General features: G+C 44.1%; 1 protein-coding gene across 1 annotated transcript in view; it reads left to right on the forward strand.

Annotated features, from left to right (window-relative positions):
* Positions 1-498: 498 nt before the first annotated feature.
* Ptp36E (protein tyrosine phosphatase 36E) overlaps positions 499-22,632 on the forward strand; it is an 80,199-nt gene continuing 58,065 nt past the window's right edge. The window contains exon 1 of the mRNA XM_080285782.1: positions 499-754. Coding sequence (XP_080141908.1) covers positions 499-754 — 256 coding nt within the window. The remainder of the gene's footprint in view (positions 755-22,632) is intronic.

The raw sequence follows: 22,632 nt of genomic DNA on the forward strand, positions 1-22,632 counted from the left end.
TTGTTCTGTTTGGGTTTGGTGTGTTTTGTTTGGATATTGTGTGTTTTGTTTAGTTCTGGTGGTGTTCTGCATAGGCCTGGGGTTGGTGTGTCCTTGTGGTGTTGGTATCTTGGACGGATGGTGTGGTGTAGTGTGGAGTGGTATGATACGGTGTGGTGGTGCCGAATGGTATGGTTTGGTATAACGTAGTGTGGTGTGGTGTCGCATGGTACAGCATGGGATAGCACAGAGTTGTGATACAGTGTGGTGTGGTTTGGCGTGGTACAGTGTGGTGTGGTGTGGTGTGCGACCGTGTCCCGGGATAGCGGGTGGGCCACTGGCACATAGTTGGCGTGGTCCCCGGCGCGGCCACGGTTTTAGCCGCGCAGGTGGCGGGTCTGGGCGGCGGGTTGGGGCGGCAGTGGGTGAGGGGCAGCGCAGCGCTCCCGACAGTGCCCGCGTGTGTACCCCGCCGTGTGTGTGCCGCGGCCCAGTGTGTCCAGTGTCCATGTGGCCAGCATGATGCAGGACAGGGACGCAGTGTCCGCCCCCGGTAGTGCCTCCTCCTCCATGGCGGGGGGCTCGCCCCCGGTGGACGCCACCGTGGTGGGCGAGGACCCCGTGCCCACCGCCATCGGGAGGAAGGGTCGCTCTAAGACCAAGGGCGGGGATAAACCCAGGAGGCGCAGGTTCCTAAGTGTTTCATCCAAGTCACTGTCAGCCATACCCAGCCGCATCAAGCTCTCCATGCTGTCAACAGGACTCATACACATCAGTAAGTGACCCGCGCTCCCTCCCTGCACCCCTCACCCTACCTCACCTCACCCTGCCGCACTTCTTGTCTCACCCTTAGTCATACCCTCACCCCTCGTCTCATCTCACCCTTACCCCATACCCTGCCCTCTTCTTCGTTAGCTCACCCTTGTATTCACCCTCACCTAGTCTCACCTTTGACCTCTACCTTGCCCTGGCTCTATCTTACCTCACTGTCCTTCCTCACTCTGCCTGTTCTCACTCTTCACTACCTGACGTAACCCCACTTCACTCTACCCTATTTCACCCTAGATCACCCTTACCCTGCCTCTCCCCTACCCTACCTCACTCTACCCTACCTCACTGTACCTTGCCTCATTCTACCCTATCTCACTCTGCCTCACCTTCTCTACCCAGTACCCTCCAGTCTTCCCTGCCTTATCCTTGACCTTGCCAAGCCTAGCCCTACCCCTGCCTTACTCTGCCTACCCTGGCTCTGTCTTCCCTTGGCTTACGGTCCTGCCTAAGCACAAACACAGGCACACTTCTCTGCCAACCTGCTCTATATTCTCTCTCCCTCCTGCCTACCCCAGACCTCATACATAATCCTCACTGCCAACCCATCTACCTACTCCCTGCAACCTCTGTCTTTTGGCCTACGTATTATGTCTACCAACTTTATGTCAATATTCCTTTCTTTTTTCTTTCCCTACATAATGACACCTTTTCTTCTTGCCCTTATTTTCAGCCCTTTTTTTTCCTTCGTATCATCTACCACCTTTTTTTTTCCTTAGCATATTTCTATCAGCTCTTTATGCCAACTATTTTCGTCTTTATTTTTTCTGCCAATTCTTGTCCTCCTTTTTTTCGCCAGTTCTTTCATCCCAAACATTTTCCCCCCACTCTGTACAGTGCCCTACATGCCCTACATCCTTCCTGCCCTACATCCTTCCTGCCCTACATCCTTCCTGCCCTACATCCTTCCTGCCCTACATCCATCCTGCCCTACATCCTTCCTGCCCTACATCCTTCCTGCCCGCCCTACATCCATCCTGCCCTACATCCTTCCTGCCCTTTATCCTGCCCGCCCTACATCCATCCTGCCCTACATCCTTCCTGCCCTACATCCATCCTGCCCTACATCCTTCCTGCCCTACATCCTCCCTTCCTGCCCTGCATCCTCCCTTCCTGCCGTACATCCTTCCTGCCCTACATCCTCCCTTCCTGCCCTACATCCTTCCTGCCCTACATCCATCCTGCCCTACATCCTTCCTGCCCTACATCCATCCTGCCCTACGTCCTTCCTGCCCTACATCCATCCTGCCCTACGTCCTTCCTGCCCTACATCCATCCTGCCCTTTATCCTGCCCGCCCTTTATCCTGCCCGCCCTACATCCATCCTGCCCTACATCCTCCCTTCCTGCCCTGCATCCTCCCTTCCTGCCCTACATCCTTCCTGCCCTACATCCATCCTGCCCTACATCCTCCCTGCCTTACATCCTTCCTGCCCTACATCCTTCCTGCCCTACATCCTTCCTGCCCTACATCCTTCCTTCCTGCTCTATATCCTACATTTTGCTTATTATACCTTATTTTCCGCTTGTGTGTTATATAAATCCTTCTGATGTCGCCATACCCTGTATAAATAATGTAGAAAAGGATATTAACCAGCCGTATCCAATAATAAGTCGCTAAGGAAAAGGTGCTAGGGAGCTTCCATACCCGAGGAGAATACGGGTTTTGTACTTGAGTCCATTTTTGCTTAACCCTGTGTAATTACCTGTTAACCCACCTCCTTCCTACCTGTATATGTCGTCTATCACACCTGTTGATTGTTTTTACCTGTTGCCCTCTCCTTTAAGCTTATTTTCCTTTACTCTGGTCTCTTCTTTGTCTGTCTGTCTTCTGTGTCCTGCCCTCTTCTGTGCCCTGCTGTCTTCTGTGCCCTGCTGTCTTCTGTGCCCTGCTGTCTTGTGTCCTGCCCTCTTCTGTGCCCTGCTGTCTTCTGTGCCCTGCTCTCTTCTGTGCCCTGCTCTCTTCTGTGCCCTGCTCTCTTCTGTGTCCTCCTCTCTTCCGTGTCCTCTCTTCTGTGCCCTCCTCTCTTCTGTCCTCCATCCTTTTGTACCTGCTCTCCTTATTTTGACGTCACGATTTCTTTTTGTCTCATATGGACTTTTTTTTTAATTTCCTTTGTTTTTCCTTCCTCCATTCATTGTCACTTTAAAAAAAAAAATATCTAAATTTACATTCTGCCTTCTTTTCTTCTTGTTTTTCCCGTCTTTCCAGCTTATACACCTTCACTAGTCTGCACTCATCCTTATTCTTTCCCCACCTATACCCAGCCTTCATTATCCAGCCTTCTTATCTAGTCCATGTTATCCTTTCTCATTCCTTGTCGTAATCTGTCCCTCTGTCCTGCCAGCCTGTGTTCCTAGCCCCTGTTCTGTGTCTTATCCTGCTGTCTCTATCCTTTTCATCTTCCTACCCTTATCCTGACTGGTGCCTCTTGTCTATCCAGTCCATATCCTGAATCCCTTATACCGTCTGTCTGTTCGCTGTCCCATGGCTATCACTTATCATGGCCCAGGTATTTGTTGTTGCTGCTCTCTACCTATGCTGACTATTTGCTGCTTTTAATTCATTCTGTCCAATCCACGGTTTGCCTTCTCTTTCCTTGCCCGTCTGTCTGTCTGTTCGTCTGTCTGTGTCTGTCTGTCTGTCTGTCTGTCTGTTCGTCTGTCTCTGTCTGTCTGTCTGTCTGTCATGTTCACAAGTTTGCTTCGTTTCTCTCTAACTCTTATTATGTCCTTTCCATTCTATTCCTGTGAGTGCATTTTGCCATCTACCTTCTGCCTGCCTATCCTGCCTACCCACCGTGCCTACCTTACCCACCCTGCCTACCCACCGTACCTAACCTTCCCTGCCTGCCCATCCTGCCTACCCTACCCTGCCTGCCCTACCCTGCTTTGCTGATATATGGGCAGTGGCAAAGATCCCTGCCATAGTTCATTCTGCATGTCTCTCTATTTCATTCTTACCCTCTTATACACACCACCTCTCTCTCTCTCTCTCTCTCTCTCTCTCTCTCTCTCTCTCTCTCTCTCTCTCTCTCTCTCTCTCTCAAGTCGCTTTACTTTTTTTTTCCTCGTCTGAGATGCAGAGCACATGATATCTAGGTAGGAATGTGTGTGTGTGTGTGTGTGTGTGTGTGTATTATGTTTACGTGTGTGCATATTTTAAGGTTTGTGTGTGCGTGCGTGCGTGCGTGCGTGAGTGTTTTTGTGATATGCCTACGCTGGTGTATATTTTAAGGTTCCTGTGTGTGTGTGTGCGTGAGTGTGTGTGTGTGTGAGTGTGTTTGTGTGTGTGTGTGTTATTTGAGATGACAAAGGTTCCCACTACTCGTCTTCCACATACTCTTCCTTAGCAGAGCATACTGTACCCTCCTCCATCAATTTTTCCACATTATCCACATCCCTCCACCCATATAACAGCATCAGTCATTCCCCCACACAGCCTCCTTCCACTTAAGCCATCTCCACATAGCCATCCATTCCACATAGTCCCTACTTCCCATAATCTTTCTCTCCAGATATTCCTTCAGTCACTTCTTCCACATATGAGTTCTTCCACATTACTACTCGTAAGTTCCACCCTAATCCATTTCACGTGGACTCCCCTCTTTTAAGCCCCTCTGTACACAAATCCATCTTCCACATAGTAATTCATTCTTAAGTAGGTCCGCTTCCACATAATTTCCTTCCTCCACATCATCCACATCACTTAGTCCCTCTCCAGTCAGTCCCTCCTTCCACATATTCTCTCTTTCGACATATGCCTCTCCCACGTATTCTCTGCCTCTGTTTCTTATTCTTTCCCGCATACGTCTTCCTAGATTTTCATTGCACATAGCTCCTTCTTCCCGACGTTTCTCCTCACAGGCGTAATCCTTCCACATAATCTTCCTCACATATTCCTTCCTTCCACCACAGACCCCGCTCCACATGGCCTCTTTCCACATAAATTCTCTCTTAACGTCCACCCAGGCCTTTATGCACTTTAAATCCCTCCTTCCACAACTACTCCTCTTCCACATATTCTCTCTTCCACATAGATTTTCTGATGTCTCTGTGTAAACAATTTCCTCTCTCTACGCCACATATTTCTCAGTCCACGTTATGCCAGTCCACATAGCCCCATCGTAACTTCGCCCCCTCTTCCACCACTACCCCTCTTCCACATATACTCTCCTTCCACCCTGGTCCACCACCACATAGGCCTTGTAATGTCTCCATGAAGCTAGTTTCCTGTCTTCCACTCAGTTTCTCAATCTACTGACACCCCGTCCACATAGCCCTTCTCCACCAAGTCCATTCTTCCACATACGCTTCTTCCACACATATTTCCTCCCTCCACCCCTGCCCTGCTCCACATAGGCCTAGGCATGTCTCCGTGTGGGTCTTTTTCTCTCTCTCTCTCCTCCATTTTTTCCCCTCCCACCTGAGCAGCCAAGAGTGAATGTCTGTGTCACCTTGACCGACTTACCTCCATCTTTCCTCCCTCCCTCCGTGCTCTCTCTCATATACCTCTCTCCCCTCTGTACTTAACTTTACATCGCTTTCTCCCTCTCTCCCATAATTCATCTACCCATCCCCGTACTTACCCACTTAACTCTCACTCTCTCCCTTTTTTTTTCTTCCATTTCCTCTTTCACCCTCCCTCCTCTCCCTCACATTCATCTTTTTTTTTATTTCCTCCCTTTACCTCCTCCTCTCCCTTTCCTCTCTGCCTTTCCTGCTCCCTTTCTTCCTCCTTTTTTCATCGTCTCTCCCTCCCATTCATCCAATTCTTCCCTGTTCATCATCTTCTTTCTCATTTCCCATCCTCCTTTCTCTATTTCTGTCTTCATATTTCTTTCCCTCGTCTCTTCCTCCCTCCCTCCGTCGATCCTCCCTACTCCCTCCCTTCCTCTCTCCATCCGCCCTTCCCCCTCCCTCCCTCCCTCCCTTTTTCCTTCCCTCCCTCCCCCTCCTCCCTACCTCATATACACACTCATAAACAGTGCACCTTTTTCTTGCCCCACGCGAGGTAGAGGACGAAGAGAGAGAGAGAGAGAGAGAGAGAGAGAGAGAGAGAGAGAGAGATTAATGAAAATGGTAATAAAATGAAATAGGATGATACACATGAAAGGAATAAGAAATTTGGGGCATGAGAGAGAGAGAGAGAGAGTAGACCTAAGACTCGTGTCAGTAGGTCAAGGCTGTCACTTTGGCTGTCAACGCTTCTGTCACCCCCCACACTCTCACTCCTGCCTAAACATTTTTTTAACTCTCTCTCTCTCTCTCTCTCTCTCTCTCTCTCTCTCTCTCTCTCTCTCTCTCACCTGCTTCTTCACTCCATGGTATTTAGGTCTGGCTCGTTTATGTTCATGTGTGTGTGTGTGTGTGTGTGTGTGTGTGTGTGTGTGTGTGTGTGTGTGTGCGTAGATTCGTACATGTGTAGGACTGCATGTATACATCTTGGAAATAAACTCTTTTGTTCTCTTGCATTGAAAGCCTCTTTCATCTTTCTCTCTCTCTCTCTCTCTCTCTCTCTCTCTCTCTCTCTCTCTCTCTCGCCGGAATCCCTCATACCTGTGTGTTAAATTATCCTTCAAATTGTCTTAAGGATTAGAGGGAGGGAGGGGGAGTGGGGAGAAGGGGAGGGAGTGGGGAGGAAGGGAGGGGAAGTGGGAAAGAAGGGAGGGAGGGGTGTGGGGAGAGAGGGAGCGGGGAGAAAGGGAGGGAGGAGTGGCGAGGAAGAATGGGAGGAAAGGAGGGGAAAACGAAGAGGGGAAAAGAATCAGGGAAGGGAGAGTACGTAGAAGAGGGAGGGAGGGAGGGAGGGGAGAGTGAGGAGGAGGAAGAGAGAGAGAGGGGGGGAGACTGCGAGTAGGAGCAAGTGCAGTGTTAGGAATATATATAGAGAGAGAGGAAGAATGGAAGGAAAGAGCAGGCGAATGCAACCAGCGTGGAAAATACAGCAATATGTATACTATATATATTTTGTATAACACAGAATATACTTTTATGTACAGATATATTTTTCCTTCTAAGTATGCGGTATATATTCTGTGGGGTGCAGGATCAGTAACATATCAAAATAGTGAAAAAGCAATTACAATATGTGAATGTGTATATATGTAACCTATTTGTATGCATGTTGTGTTGGGCGTGTATTTGTATATATGTATGTATGTATGTTTATGTATGAATGTATGTATATGTAGGTGGGTAAGTAGGTAGGTAGGTAGGTTGGTGGGTATAAGTAGGCAGGTAGGTAGGTAGGTAGGTGGGTAAGTAGGCAGGTAGTTTTGTCGTTTTATCTACAGTATGTATGTATGTATATATGTATGTATGCATGTATGTATGTATGTATGTATGTATGTATGTATGTATGCATGTATGTATGCATGTATGTATGTATGTATGTATCTTTCGTGTGTACATTAAATGGCACCAGTAAATAATAACACAAATAAATAAACAGTGAATTAAGGCAGTGAAAAATATAACAGTAACCTTTAACCAAACTTTGATGAATTATTAATAAAAAAAATTAAAATTCCATGTATATATTCTGTAATTTTGTAGTCCAGATTAAGAAAAAAAATAAAAGCTGGTTTGAAAAATATGATATGGCGCCGTCCACACGGTTGATATATTATGGAAAAAGGTTCAATAGATTTAGAGAGAACTGAAGTATTGGGGGGAAAATTGTGACCAGTTTTGTGTGTGTGTGTGTGTGTGTGTGTGTGTGTGTGTGTGTGTGTGTGTGTGTGTGATCAATTGTGTGCGTAAATAAGGAAGAACTGAAAGAGTGTTAATATTATAGTGTTCATTGCATTGGCGTCTTTAATCTCATCGCCACTGGAGAGGGACGCCTTCTCGTGGTAGCGCTGATATTACCGGGAGACTTCACTGCCCGGCCATACAAACGTCCGTCAGCTCCCTCCCTATCCCCCAAAAAGATGACGGTGGACTGCAGGACAACATAAGCCTGCAGTCCACTGGGTTCACGTCTAGAGGAGCCTAGGAACAGCAAAAGCAAAGTAATAATAATAATAATAATAATAATATCGTTCGTGCAAATTTATTCAGCTTTGAGTATACGAACGTGAGGGATTACAGAACCTTCCTCAACCCCTTCAGTACTGTGACTTAAGCAAATAAATCGTCTGGAGATAGCAAGAATAAACGATAAAGGACGTCCTCGGTGTGAAGTAACTAAGCAGAAAATTCCGTGATACTCATTCGACTCCAAGATGTAAACACAACCTTGCTCATTTTCTTTCCCTTGGGTATAGAAAATGGGAATTAGGCTGACCGACCTTGAAAACCATATGTCACGTATTAAAAGTTGGCCTACCCTGCCTCTCTTCCTTCCCCCTTCCCCCCCTCCTTCCCCCTCCTCTCCCTTCACGTCATAGGAATGCCGTGGGAGGGGGAGGGGAGGGGGTTAGTTATAGTTCAAGTTCAGGGAGGGAGGTGGAGGGGAGAGATGGGAGGGATGCTGGGAGGGAAGGGTGGAGGGTTGCCGAGTAAGGAGGGAGGGTGCGAAAAGGGGAGGGATGTAGAGTAAGGAGGGAGGGTGCGAAAAGGGGAGGGATGTAGGGTACGGAGGGAGGGAAAGGGGGAGGGATGTAGAGTAGGGAGAGGAGGGAGGGAAAGGGGGAGGGATGTAGAGTAGGGAGAGTAGAGAGGGAGGAAGTATGTAGGCTAGGGAGGGTCAAGGTTGCTGGTTATTACTAATATTGTCAGAATGTATCTATCTTTGAGTTATGTTATTTATAGTGCCATTACTACCACAACAGCAACAACAACAACTACTACTACTATTACTACTGTTGATTGTTTGTTATTATTACTGTTCTTGCAGCTGTTATTCCCTGTTATTGGTGGGAAAGAGAGTTAACACGATAAGGATGATCACGATTACTGTTACCATCTTTAACTTCCAGGATTTACCACTGTTGAGAAATATAGCCTTGGGTCTGTAACTCGTTCACTAAGATGATGTTTTTGTTTAGGTCTTGCTAGCTTTAGACGATTTTATTTTATCAAGGAAAGGGATTAATGAAGGGTGTACCAGACGCCTCCAGTTAGAAAAGTTTACCTGAAAAATGTGAAGAGAAACTCGTCTGGAGGGCAAGGAAAAAGCGAAAAAGAAGTACGATCTCGGACCAAAGGGGTTAAGATGTTTTATTTCCTCTGGTTACACCTATATGGAGCCTCCGGTGGTCAGGTTGATACTACGGGCTTCTTCCAATCCGCCTGATCTGGGGTCGATTGCACGTGGGGGGGAATATTTTAGAGGGTACACTAGTATGTCCTTACGTGCTTTCAATCCTGTTCGTACTCAATCGGGTGTCCTTACGTGCATTCACTCCTGTTCGTACTCAGTCGGGGCTACATCGATGTCATAATTAAACACACACACGAACGCAGCCACACTCACAGATTTCCACACACACTTCTCACCTTACCCTCTAAATGCCTTTCTTAACTATACCCGTGGGGGAAGCATTGGGTGGAGGTGGGACGCTTCTCCATTAACAAAATAAGAATCCTATATCTTACGGATTAGTGACCCTTAAGTATCATTGATGTCTAGTTACCTTTAAGTATGTCTAGTTACCTTGAAGCAAGTCTAGTTACCTTTAGGTATTAGTTACCCTTAAGTACCATTGATGTCTAGTGAAGCTGCACGTCCATGGTAAGCTAGAGTTAATCGACCAACACGTATTGAATAAAGTTAATCGACAAGTACATAAAGGGTAGAGTTAGTCGACCAACACATATAGGATAGAGTTAGTCGACCAATACGTAGAGTTAGTCGACCAATACGCAGAGTTAGTCGACCAATACATTACTTTAATCCAGAGACAACTATGCTGCCAGCTCTGATGTTCTGTAGATGGTGTGCTTTTACCAGAGTGCATTAGGCAACACCATCAACTTCAAAGCTTTGTCGGGGTAACGTGAAATTCGATAAACTTTAATGTGAGAGAGAGAGAGAGAGAGAGGATAAAAAAGACGGGACAGGGAGAGATCATGAAAGGGGTAAAGGTGGGAGGAGATAAAAGACAAGAGAAAAAGGAGAGAGAGAGAGAGAGAGAGAGAGAGAGAGAGAGCCACAGTGCCACATATACCCAGAGAAGTGGCACTATGACCTAAAAATGTCTACCCCTCTGCCAGACCCGTGCTACCCCCTTCCTTCCTCCCCTTACCCCTCTCCTTCCTCCCCCCTCTCCTTCCCCCTTCTCTTTCCTCCCCCTCCCCCTCCACATACCCCTCCATACCTACCTCTTCTAGGTTCTTGTGTACTTAACTATACCCCTCTTGTTTCCCCCCCCCTCTCTCTCTCTCTCATATTCTTCCTCTTCTCCTCCTCCTCCTCCCCCTCTTTTTCTCTCCTTTCATCTTCTTCATCTCCTCCTCCTCCTCCTCCTCCTCCTCCTCCTCCTCCTCCTCCTCCTCCTCCTCCTCCTCCTCAACCCCATCTTTGCATCCCATCTTAAGAATTAACCAACCCATATTTTTGGCGACACATTATCATGCATATTGAGCAGCCTGCATAATAATTTTCGGCGCTCAAGACGCAGGCACGCTTCCCCATACATCAACCCTTCCAGATCGATGGGATTTTTAGTTTTATTCTTTACCGTCAGACGATTTTATTCAGCTTGCAGAGACGGTTTATTAGTGAAGGAGGTATTATTATTATTATTATTATTATTATTATTTACCTTAATATTCCTAAGCTGGGAGAGACTTCGTAAAATTCACCGCCTATTGATGATTCTTGTAATATTCTTAAGCTGGGAGAGGCTTAGTATGATTCACAGCCAATGAATGATTCTCTCCAGTATGTTGCGCCAGGGAGGAAAGTGACGGACATGCCCTAAGTGTGTAGTAGGCTCAGTATGAAAACAGATTAACAATTTTCACCATCTCTAAGCGTTCATCCTTACTGCCTCCAGACGCCTGTAATCACCTGAAGGAGAAGTATTGTAATTATCAAGAAGTTGTAAGATAACGTTGTCTTTCTGTACACTGACTTCCTTTATTCAACTTTGCCAGTATCTCTCGTAGTAAAGGAATAAAACCAGGCTAAAACTTTCTATCTATCTGTCCATCTATCTGTCTATCTATCTATCTGTCTATCTATCTGTTTATCTATCTATAGCCAGACACCTTAATCCCATAAAGGGTGGTGTTATTTTAGTACAACAGCTCAGTTTGCAAGATGGAGAGATGGCAATTTTAGGCCAAGTTAGAGTAAAAAAAATAGAAGAGTAAAGAGAATATAATTAAAAGAGAGGAGTAAAAAGAGGACTGTAGCAAGAAGAGTGTAAAAAAAAAGAGAGTAAAAAGAGAATTAAAAAGAGATAAAAAAGAGAGTAAAGATAATTAAAAAAAGAGAGGAGTAAAAAGAGGACTGTAGCAAGAAGAGTGTAAAAGAAAAGAGAGAAGAGGGTAAAGAGAGAATATTAGGTCGAAGAAAATGAAAAAGAGAATTAAAAAGAGGTAAAAAAGAGAGTAAAGATAATTAAAAAAAGAGAGGAGTAAAAGAAGTGTAGCAAGAAGAGTGTAAAAAAAAAAGGAAGAGAGTAAAGAGAAATTATTAGGACGAAGAAAATGAAAAAGAGAATTAAAAAGAGATAAAAAAAGAGAGTAAAGAAAAGATAATTAAAAAGAGAGAGGAGTAAAACAAGTGTAGCAAAAAGAGAAGAGAGTAAAGAGAGAATATTAGGACGAAAGAATTAAAAAAGAGAGACAAAAAAGAGGAGAGTGAAGAGGAGATAGTTAAAAAAAAAAGAGGATTGAAAAGAGAACAGTAAGAGTAAAATAATAAAAAAGAGAGCATTAGGTGCAGTAAAGGAAGAGTAAAAAGAGCTGGTAGGAAAAAGACCCCAATAAATAAAGACCGTTTGGTGCAGTAAAGCAGGTTAGGGCCAGATGGATGGGGTAAAACTAGCCGGCGCGTCACCCTGAAACCACGCTGCCTTGTCATTGGTGGAGAGATGCCCAGGATTCCAAGAGGGGGCTTCTGATTGGTGGAGAAGGGGAAGGGGGGGCAGGGACCTGATTGGCTGGCGGGGGGGCTCCTAGGGGGGGCCATGGAGTAAGGGAGAAGGAGGTAAAGGAAAGAGAGAGGAAGGGAGAGGGAAAGGAAAGGTATGGAGGAAGGATGTGGAGTGGAGGGTAAGAAAAGGGAGGTGAAGGAAAGAGAGAGGAAGGGAGAGGGAAAGGAAAGGTATGGATGAAGGATGTGGAGTGGAGGGTAAGGAAAAGGGAGGTGAAGGAAAGGAAGAGGAAGGGAGAGGGAAAGGAAAGGTAAGGATGAAGGATGTGGAGTGGAGGGTAAGGAAAAGGGAGATGAGGGAAAGGGAGAGGAAGGGAGAGGGAAAGGAGAGGTATGTATGAAGGAGGTGAAGGAATGGAGGGTGAGGAAAGGGAGGTGAAGGAGAGGAGGGTGTGGGGAAAGGGAGGGGTCAGGGAATGGGAGTGTAAGGAAGAGGGAGGTGAGGGAATGGAGAATAAGGGAGAAGGGAAGGTAAAGGGAGAGAGAGGAAAGGGAGGGGAGGGTGGGAGAGGAGGGTAAGGAAGGGAGGGATGGTTAGGGGAGATAGGAAAGGGGGGTAATGAGGCGAGGAGAGCAATGGCAGGGAGGGTAAGGGGAGGGTAGGGTAAGGGTGAGAGAGGGGGGAAGGTAAGGGGGGAAAGGAATGCCCAACACGTGCCCTCTTCACGTGAGTCGCCCTTCACGTGACGCGTGCAGGTGGCTCCGTCCTTCCTCTTGTTTTTGTTTTTGTTTTTTTTTGTTTTTTTAATGGAAGACGCAGACTAACGGAGGCCTTGAGAGATTAAGGGTCCTATTCTTGTGAGTTTAAGACAGTGCTTCTTAATTGCTGATCCTTGGCGATTTATTTTTTCCCTTCTGGTCTAAGGAGAATTTCTAACCCCCCCCCTCTCTCTCTCTCTCTATCTATCTATCTATCTATCTATCTATCTATCTAACACCCAGGCTCCTATGACTCACTCTAATCCTCCTTTTTTTTCTTTGCCCACTAACTATCTACTTTGCAAAATGGTAATAAAGAAAGAAAGAAAAAAGATAAATAGATAGAGATAAATAAAACCATTGCCATTAACGTTCTGGGACAAAAAAAAATAATTCGTTTTATTCCAGCTTATTTTATTTTTATTTTATTTTTATATATATATATTATTTTTTTGTCTTTATTTTTATTTAACTATTTTATTTTTTCTTATTTATTTTTTATTTTTATTTTTTTTATTTATTCATTTTATTTTTTATTTTTATTTTTTTTTATTTATTCATTTTATTTTTTATTATTTTTTTTTATTTATTTTATTTTTTATTTTTATTTTTTTATTTATTCATTTTATTTTTTATAATTTTTTTTTATTTATTTTATTTTTTTTTATTTTTTATTTATTATTTTATTTTTTATTTTTATTTTTTATTTATTCATTTTATTTTTATTTTTTTTTTATTTAATTTTATTTTTTTTTTTTTTATTTATTCATTTTATTTTTTATTTTTATTTTTTTTTATTTCATTTTATTTTTTATTTTTTTTTTTATTTATTCATTTTATTTCTTATTTTTATTTTTTTATTTATTCATTTTATTTTTTATTTTTATTTTTTTTATTTATTCATTTTATTTTTTTTTATTTATTTATTCATTTAATTTTTTTTTTATTTATTCATTTTATTTTTTATTATTTTTTTATTTTATTTTTCCATTTAAATCCATTGTAGCCAAAGGGTTAATTAAAGGGTCTTAAGATTTTACGTAAGGAGGTTCTGTTCTGGGGGGCTTCTACGAGACTTCTTAATATCCCTACCTCAGCGACTTATTTTACGGTAGGTTATTCATTTCAGTGTTATTCATTCGATCTTGGTTGTATAATTATCATCTGGTAGGATATTGAAGTGTGTAGAAATGTGCTGGTGTGCTACGATGTACTTGTGCTAACTAGAGTACAGGTGAAATAGCAGAGGGGAAGGTAGGGTGTACACTGACTACACTTACATAGGGTGTACACAGACTACATATACATAGGGTGTACACAGACTACACATACATAGGGTGTACACAGACTACACTTGTTTACATACCGCTCAATCGTCACTATCTTACCTCCCCTTCCACACACACACACACACACACACACACACACACACACACACACACACACACACACACACACACACACACACACACACACACACACACACACACACACACACACACACACACACACATTCCAAACCCACACATCACAAACACTTCCCCCCGTCCGTCCCTTCCCTTCCTCTCACCCACCCCGTTTCCCTTCCTCTCACCCCTTCTTTCCTTCCTCACTCCCCCTCCTTCCCTTCCTCACTCCCCCTCCTTCCCTTCCTCTCTCACCCCCCCTTCCCTTCCTCTAACCTCGTTTTTCTTTCACACACCTGTCCCTCCCCTCACCCTCCTTCCCTTTTCTCTCACCTCCTTCCTTTCCTCCCCTCTCCCTTTATCTTCCTCTCACTCCCTTCCTCTTCCTTCCTTCCACTCCCTTCCTCTTCCTTCCTTCCACTCCCTTTTCCACCTCTTCTCTTCCTATCACTGATGTTTCCTTTCTTCACCTCTTCTCTTCCTTTCGCTCCCATTCCCATCCTTCCACCCACTTCCTCCCAACCCTCTTCCTCTTCACACTTCCCTCCCTCTCACCTTTCCACGCATTACACCTGCTTACCTGTGTACATACCATTCAGGTGTCGCTCTCTCTCCCTCTGTCTCACATACCTATGACACCTCCAACAACCATTTCCTCTCAGCCCTCCTTCCCTTCCTCTCACACTCCTCATCCATCCATACCATTCTTTTCCTCTTACACTCCTCTTCCTCCTCCAATTCTTCCCATCCTCTCACACTCCTAATCCTACTTTTCCCTTCCTCCCACACTCCTCTTCCATCTCTTGCTTTCCTCTCACACTCCTCTTCCTCCAGCACCCTTCCTTTCCCCTCACACTCTCCCATTTCCTCCCTTCCACACACTCCTGCCTCTCATCCTCTTCCCTTTCTTTCACCCTCCGCCTTTCCTTCCTGTCACCTCTCCCTCCCCTTCCCTTCACACACTCCCATTTACATCCCTTTCTTCCCTCTCCCCTTTTCCCTTCCCTCCCTCTGATCCTCTCCTCCTCTCACTCTCCCTTCCCTTCACACCTCCCTCTCACCCTGCACATACTACACCTGTTTACATACTATTAAGGTGTCAGTATGCCTCCCCCACATACCACAGTCATCCCTCACACCCCCTCTCTCACCCCCTCCCCCTCTCTCACGCCACATCCTCATACTTCCCTTCTCCTCCCCTCTCACACCACTCTTTCTCACCTCCCTTCTCTCCCCCTTCCTCCCTCACGCCTCACCGTCTCACCTTCCTTCTCCCCCTCTCCCCCCTTCTCTCCCCCCTCCTCCTCCCTCTGTATAGGCTGTTTAGCATTGAAGCAGAGACCCTTTCAGACCAATGACGTGCTTTTAGATATATTATTGCTGCCTCCAGACGATTTTATTCAGCATAAGGGAGACGGACTGCAGGGGTTAGAGGGAGCTTCCATTAACCCCCTCAGTACTGGCGATCTTTACTGAGTTGAAAGATAAATAAAAATCTAGAGGGAGCAAGAAAGGGAAGGACAAAGAAAAGGGAGAATGTTAGTGGATGGATGAAGTTAAAAATCTCTTATCTAATCTAAAGGGAGGAAGAATAAGAATAATAATAAAGAAAAGAGAAAAATGAAAAGAGAAATGTCATAGGAAGGGAGAAGTAAAAAATGGCATGTGTAAGTTTCTAGCGTCTGGTCCTTGCCTAAACACCTTCTCATATACATAACACACAATTCTATTTTCCTTCAATCCAGCTCACGAACGGTACATGAAAACCACAACACTTTTATGCATAGAGTTTGGGGTTCCTATTATAGACTGTTGTAATGTTTGGTCGTGTGGAGAGGTTGGAGAGCGAGAGACTGACGAGGAGAGTGTATGTGAGTGAGGTGGAGGGGGGAGAGGGAGGGGGAGGCCAAGAATGAGATGGAGGTATGGAGTGGCGAGGTATCTGAGAGAGGGGGATGTTAGCTAGGAGCAGGGCAGTGAAATGGCAGGGGACAGGGAGATATGGAGGCGATTTGTTTGTGGCCACCCCTTACGGGATTAAGGCGTCTGGCAATTGATAGATAGAGAGATAGATAGATGGATAGATATAAATGTAGTACTGTATGTATTATCCCTTCCTATTAAATTTCATGTGACGATTTTTCCACAGTGGGGGTTGGGGGGTTAGGGGAGCCATCTTGCTTTTCCATACCTTTTATTTTTTAATGGAAGATGAACAGAGGAAGGAAGGAAACAATAAATAAATAAATAATCCATACATCAGATTACAGGTGTCCTCCATTCACACAAAAAATTCTGTAGCAATTGGACCTATAAAAAGAACTAAAAAAAAAAAAAATGACAGCTCATCTTATAAAAACTGCCGCCTTGAGAGTAACAACAGATCAATTGCATTTTTTTTTTTCACTTCTTTCTCTTTTATTCTTCTTTTTTCAAGGTGGTTTTTCATCCCATATATTTTTCTTCAATATGTTTTTTTTTTCTTGCTTTTTTCTAGTTTTTTTAAATCTTTCTAGTTCCATTTATTTGTTTATTTCTGCTCCTTTTTTCATGTCTTTTTTTTTTCTGTGTTCCTTCCGTGCTGATTCTCTCTCTCTCTCTCTCTCTCTCTCTCTCTCTCTCTCTCTCTCTCTCTCTCTCTCTCTCTCTCTCTCTCTCTCAACCATTCATTTTACCTGCTACCGTATTCTTCATTTATTCCAGGTCCTTCAATTCCCTCCATGTTCTTCATAAGGAGGATGCTGGACTGATACTACTACTACTACTACTACTACCACCACTACTACTGCTACTACTACTACTACTGCTACTACTACTAACACTACTACTACTACTATTATACCACCACCACCACCACCCTCATTTCCTCTTCCTTCAGACCTTCTTATTTACAAGTATTTCCCATCTTGTTTGCCCGTATCTCTCCTTAATTTACATCTTTATCCCTACACTGCAGGGCTATTGTGAGGTTTAAGGCAGAGTCAGCAAGGTGGTCCGTACGAGGCCTTGGCGGGATTAGGGGGACTTTTTGGTGGCATGTAACGCGGGAATGCGGCCGCGAGTGTAAACAAAGCGTCCGGATGTGCGACCTGGCTTTGGCTTCTGCTTCGCGTGGTGTTGGATTTATATAAAGTAGGATAAAATCATGGGGGGATTAGGAGGAGGGTAAGATAGATAGAAGGGACAGACGGGAAACGGAGGAGGGCTCGATAGATAGAAGACACAGACGGGAAATTGAGGAGGGTAGGATAGATGCAAGACAAAGGTGGGAAACAGAAGGCAGTTGAAAGATGGTGGATTGCAGAATGAAACTAAATTCTTACGTGGTGCAGGAGAGGGACGCCTTCACGTGTTGGCACCAATATGACATAGTGGGGGAACTGCTCGGTTATACAAACGTCCCACTTCCTCCCTCCCTTTCCACCCAAAGGAGGATGGTCGACTGCAGAATGAGTGTGTTCAGCCTGCAGTCCACGGCGTTCACGTATCAGATGAGCTACTACTAGAGTACATAATAAGAGGAAGCGAGATGAAAGAGAGAAAAAAATGATAAAAGAGGAAAACGAAACGTGAACATTTTGAAACTAGTAAGAAAATAATAAAAAAAATAAAACAATAGGTTAATGTTAGATAAATCCCAGCTTAATAAAAAAAATAAAGATGTTGACGGCTTCGTAGAGGAAAAAAAACTTCAGAAATAAAAAACTAAAAATAAAGGTAATAAAATAATTAATAAAACAGGTGTTGTGGAAAAAGTATTTAGGTGTTTATATGTTTGGACAAAATGGAGGGGAGCTGTGTGGAAAAAAAGAACAGTTTAAATACTATCTTCGTCCCTTCCTTGCGGATCTCTCTCTCTCTCTCTCTCTCTCTCTCTCTCTCTCTCTCTCTCTCTCTCTCTCTCTCTCTCTCTCTCTCTCTCTCTCTCTCTCATGGCACTTCAGTACGATGATATGTACTTTATCTTCTTACTACCACCTGACGATTTTATTCAGCTAAAGTGAGAGAGAGACTTTCCCAACTGGAGGGATTAGAGATAGTTTTAATTAACCCCTTCACCTCTAGGATGCTCTTTTTAGGTGACTCTTAATCGTCTGGAAATTAGCAAGAGTTAGATCTAAAATGCGTCCTCGGTGTGAAGGGATAAGGTTTGCATATAGGGATGTGGTTGTTAGTGGTACACACACACACACACACACACACACACACACACACACACACACACACACACACACACACACAGCTGCCTAACATTCAGCATTTCAATGAATAGAGTTTACAAAGCGTGAGACATCAATGGGATTCGCCATAGGATGCTATTGTACATCACAGAACGCCTCATGTGTAAACCCATGTATATGTATTGATGTGTGTGTGTGTGTGTGTGTGTGTGTGTGTGTGTGTGTGTGTGTGTGTGTGTGTGTGTGTGTCCTGATATTCCGGGAATGATGGAGTCTGGACATAATTACTGCTTGCCCGTCCGGAAAATGGTGAGAATTGGTGGAGTTAAGTGGAATGGAGAGTGAAATTGATTAGGAGGCTGTATGAGAGAGAGAGAGAGAGAGAGAGAGAGAGGTGGGATACTAATTAGCTTGTATATAGGAAGGTGGTTATTGATGGAAAAAGAGGTATTCGTAGAGTTATTTTTGAAAGAAGGAAAGGATCATTATTATTATTATTCAAGCAGATGTCTTTTACTGTTTATCTACCTCTCTCTCTCTCTCTCTCTCTCTCTCTCTCTCTCTCTCTAACATATGAGCATGGGGAGGCTCAGGCATCGCGTGGACCGACCTACTATTTCACTCCTTCCTCCACAGACCACAGGAACCCCCCCCCCTCTCATATTTTACCTATATCCTCAATAAATAAAATAAATAAATACAGTAAAAAATAAACTTGTATTTTGTGTTCGCGTTGTAATTTTCGTGTCACGTGATTGGGTGCAAAAATTATCTATTATTAAATTTTTCCTTTTTTTTCTATTTCCTAAAAAAAGCACTAGCTTTCGTAAAGTTTCCGCCATACATAGTTTTTCATTCAAATTTCACCTATATGGGATTTGTTAAAAAAAAATATATATAATTGGATCTCGCTTGTCATAATCTCTCAAAATTTGTGGAAATCGAGAATTGTCAAAAAAAAAAAAAACACGTCGATTTATTCTTTTTTGGTCACATTTTCAACTTTTACTCGCGTGGGTTTATTCCAGAAAGTGTTTGTGTGTAAAAAAACTCTTGTCATAATTCAAGTTTCTTCTCTCTCTCTCTCTCTCTCTCTCTCTCTCTCTCTCTCTCTCTCTCTCTCTCTCCATGGAGGCGTTTTAAAATATATCTTGTTTCGATTTTGTCACGATATTTTACATTTTTCTTGCATGGGGACTTTTAAAAAAATCTGTCGTAATATTTCTCACTGCAAATTCATGTCTCCCCAAAGTGCCGTCCGAGTTTGGGCCTCAGAGAGAGAGAGAGAGAGAGAGAGAGAGAGAGAGAGAGAGGGAGGGAGGGAGAACTGTGGCGTAGGTCAAAATCCTGCCATAATATCTCACATTTTACTTCACTGGAGGTCTTCTGAAAAAAATAATATTTGTCGAATTTCCTTTTTTTTTTTGGTGGTGTTTGAGAGGGTGATATATATGTCAGTTAGTCCACGTCTTGCCCGGTAGCCTTCGCATCTTTTATCCTCTTGTAGAATAGATTTTTTTTTATTAATTGTGGACTTGATAACTAAAAAAGATCATAAAAAAGACGACACGTAAGGAAAACTTAGTGTTTGTATAATTAAAAAGAGAAATCAGTCTTCTATCGTATTATTTTTTTTTTTGTAGTGTTTTCCAGTTTTTCCAGTTTTCTTCCCATCGCTTTTTTTTTGTTTGTTTGTTTACATTTTTTTCTTAGACGTTCTCGTTTGTGGTCGTCAAAAGATACGATGGTTGTAAAGTTGCCTGTAATTGCCCTGACGACCTCACCTGGCCATTTGGTGATTGCTGGCTCACCTGGATCTTGGGTGCATTATGGTTGGTGGTGGTGGTGGTGTCAGGTGTGTGTGTGTCGTGGTGGTATGGTGGTGTCAGGTGTGTGTTGGGGTGGTATGGTGGTGTCAGGTGTGTGTGTTGGGGTGGTGTGGTGGTGTCAGGTGTGTGTGTTGGGGTGGTATGGTGGTGTCAGGTGTGTGTTGGGGTGGTATGGTGGTGTCAGGTGAGTGTTGGAGTGGTATGGTGGTGTCAGGTGTGTGTGGTGGTGGTGGTGGTGGTGGCAGGTGTGTGTTGGGGTAGTAAGGTGGAGTTATGATGGTGGCAGGTGTGTATGATGGTGATGACAGGTGTTTGGAAAGTCTCTCCTAACCTGAATAGAAACCACCAGGAAACAAAACAAAAAAATGAAATATAAAGACATTCTCAAATCGAACGGGTTAATCCAGACCATAAACACAATGGGAGGGCAGATCTCGAGGACAGGGCTTTTGATCCTTGTCGGGACATGAATCAGAGGAGAAAAAAGTCTAGAATTACAACACCTTCCCTGAAATTTCTTACGACCCACGATTTGCGGTCCCTCCCCTACTGTTTCTTAGGAGTTACGAGGCTGTTTGCACCCCACGTTCCTATATGCACTCAGGAATATGAAAGAAATTGGTAGTGGCCGTGTTTACTTAATCTCACTACCATCAAGATTCTGGAAAGTTGGGATGGAAGGATTTTGAAAAGGGAAAAAAAAAGAAGGAAATTTGTGTGAGAGTTCCACATCTAGATTTGCATGGGTGAGGTTTCTCTCTCTCTCTCTCTCTCTCTCTCTCTCTCTCTCTCTCTCTCTCTCATAATACTATCCAATGTAATGTACTAATGTGCACTCTCTTCCACAGGTGAGTACCCAGCTTCCCTTCATACTACTGGGTGCACTGTACTTAAACTCTCCTGCTTGGTATGTACAGTACTATGGATTACATTTACTCACACTGGCCCTGGGTTGGATTAGTGTGTCTTCCCTCATACTGGATTAGGATTAGTGTGTCTTGAGTCATACTGGATTAAGACGACATTGTTCTGGCACTTCAGGTGGGATTAGTGTGTTTTTATACCTGTCTTACCTTGTCTTCCTCTTTTAATCTAACATTTTTCCCTCCATTTCCTCCTCCTTCCTCATCTCTCCCATTTCCTCCTCCCACCTCTTCTTCCTCCTCCTTCCACCTCCTCTTCCTCCTACCCCCTCTTCTTCCTCCCACCCCTTCTTCCTTCTTCTCTTCTTCCTCCTCCTCCCACCTTTTCTTCCCCCTCCCACCTCTTCCTCCTCCTCCCACCTCTTCTTCCTCCTCCCACCCCTTCTTCCTCCTCCCACCTCTTCCTCCTCCTCCCACCTCTTCTTCCTCCTCTCCTCCCACTTCTCCTCTCTTTTTCGTCCCCCCTACACAGAGTACACAGAGTATAAGTGTTGGCTTATGTCACTTCCTGTCGCCGCCCTCTGACCTTCCTTCCTAACAAAGTGCCTCTATAACTAACGCTTGAGTGGGGGTGTGTGGGGGTGTGGAGAGTACTGTAGTGAGTTTATCTATCTATCTATCTATCTATCTGTCTATCTATCTGTCTGTCTGTCTATCTGTGTATCTTTTTATATACTTCCTTTGTTTTGACCCTGGCAGAATTTATCGTTTTTATATTTTTCGACTCATGTATAATTCACCGTTCATTCTTTAAGTTCCAGCGGTCCCCTTAATCGTCATACACCTTCCCTCGTCACCACTTCGGCGCCAATACCCACCGTCCATACTGAATACACGCTAGGGCTGTTTCATTCAGTACCAATTCAAGTAATCAGACTCTCCTCTAGCCCCGGGATCGAACGTGGGTGTCTTCGGTCACCAGCCAACTTCTGTTACCACTCAGCCACCTTGTAACAATAGGGGAGTGAATCAACCGTATTATTAGAACCGAGAGGGCGAAGGTAATTTCAGCCCTCAATATTTTTTAATAGACATCTATGGAAGAACTGTAAGAATATGATTTACTTTCCTTGCATAGCCACGGTACATCCAGTGTGTTTCAGTAGCGAGTTAATCTATCTGTCTATCTATCTATGTATCTATCTGTCTATCTGTCTATCTAAAGAACTCACTTCAGGCAATTTCAGTCAGTTCTGGGAGGATGAGCAGCTCCGTTTGGCTTTCATCATGGCTTTCACAAATAAGAGAAATGTCCTTCATGCCTTCTCGCGATCTAGGTTAATACGGACTTACTGCTTTGAAGGGGAGTTGTTTCGTGAGCCGAGCAGTGAGTTTGTGAGCAGAGATGAGAATAAGTCGTGTTGTGTGAGAAGGGATAGGTACATAATTAGCAGGTGTGGTGTGGTGTGAAAGGCAGGTGTAGGTAGGTGCGATGAGAAAGGTGGGACAGGTGTGGTGTGGAAATGAGAGAAGGTATTGAAGATAGGTGTGGTGTGGTGTGGTGTAGAGGGGACAGATTTGGTGTGGAGTGGTGTGTTTTGTTGTGGTGTGGTGGTGTGGTGTGTGTGGTGTGGTGTGGGAGGGGCAGGTGTGCAGGATGACAGGTGTGTGATGAAGGGCTTATAGGTCCTCTTGGGAAGACGTGTTGTGTGTGTGTGTGTGTGTGTGTGTGTGTGTGTGTGTGTTTGGAAATGTCTCCTAGTTCACATCTTTTCTTATAATTATTTGTTTCTTT

Source organism: Coenobita brevimanus, chromosome 108 (genome assembly GCF_032717465.1).
Source record: "Coenobita brevimanus isolate Jiangsu-jjx chromosome 108, ASM3271746v2, whole genome shotgun sequence".
Classification (NCBI taxonomy): domain Eukaryota; kingdom Metazoa; phylum Arthropoda; class Malacostraca; order Decapoda; family Coenobitidae; genus Coenobita; species Coenobita brevimanus.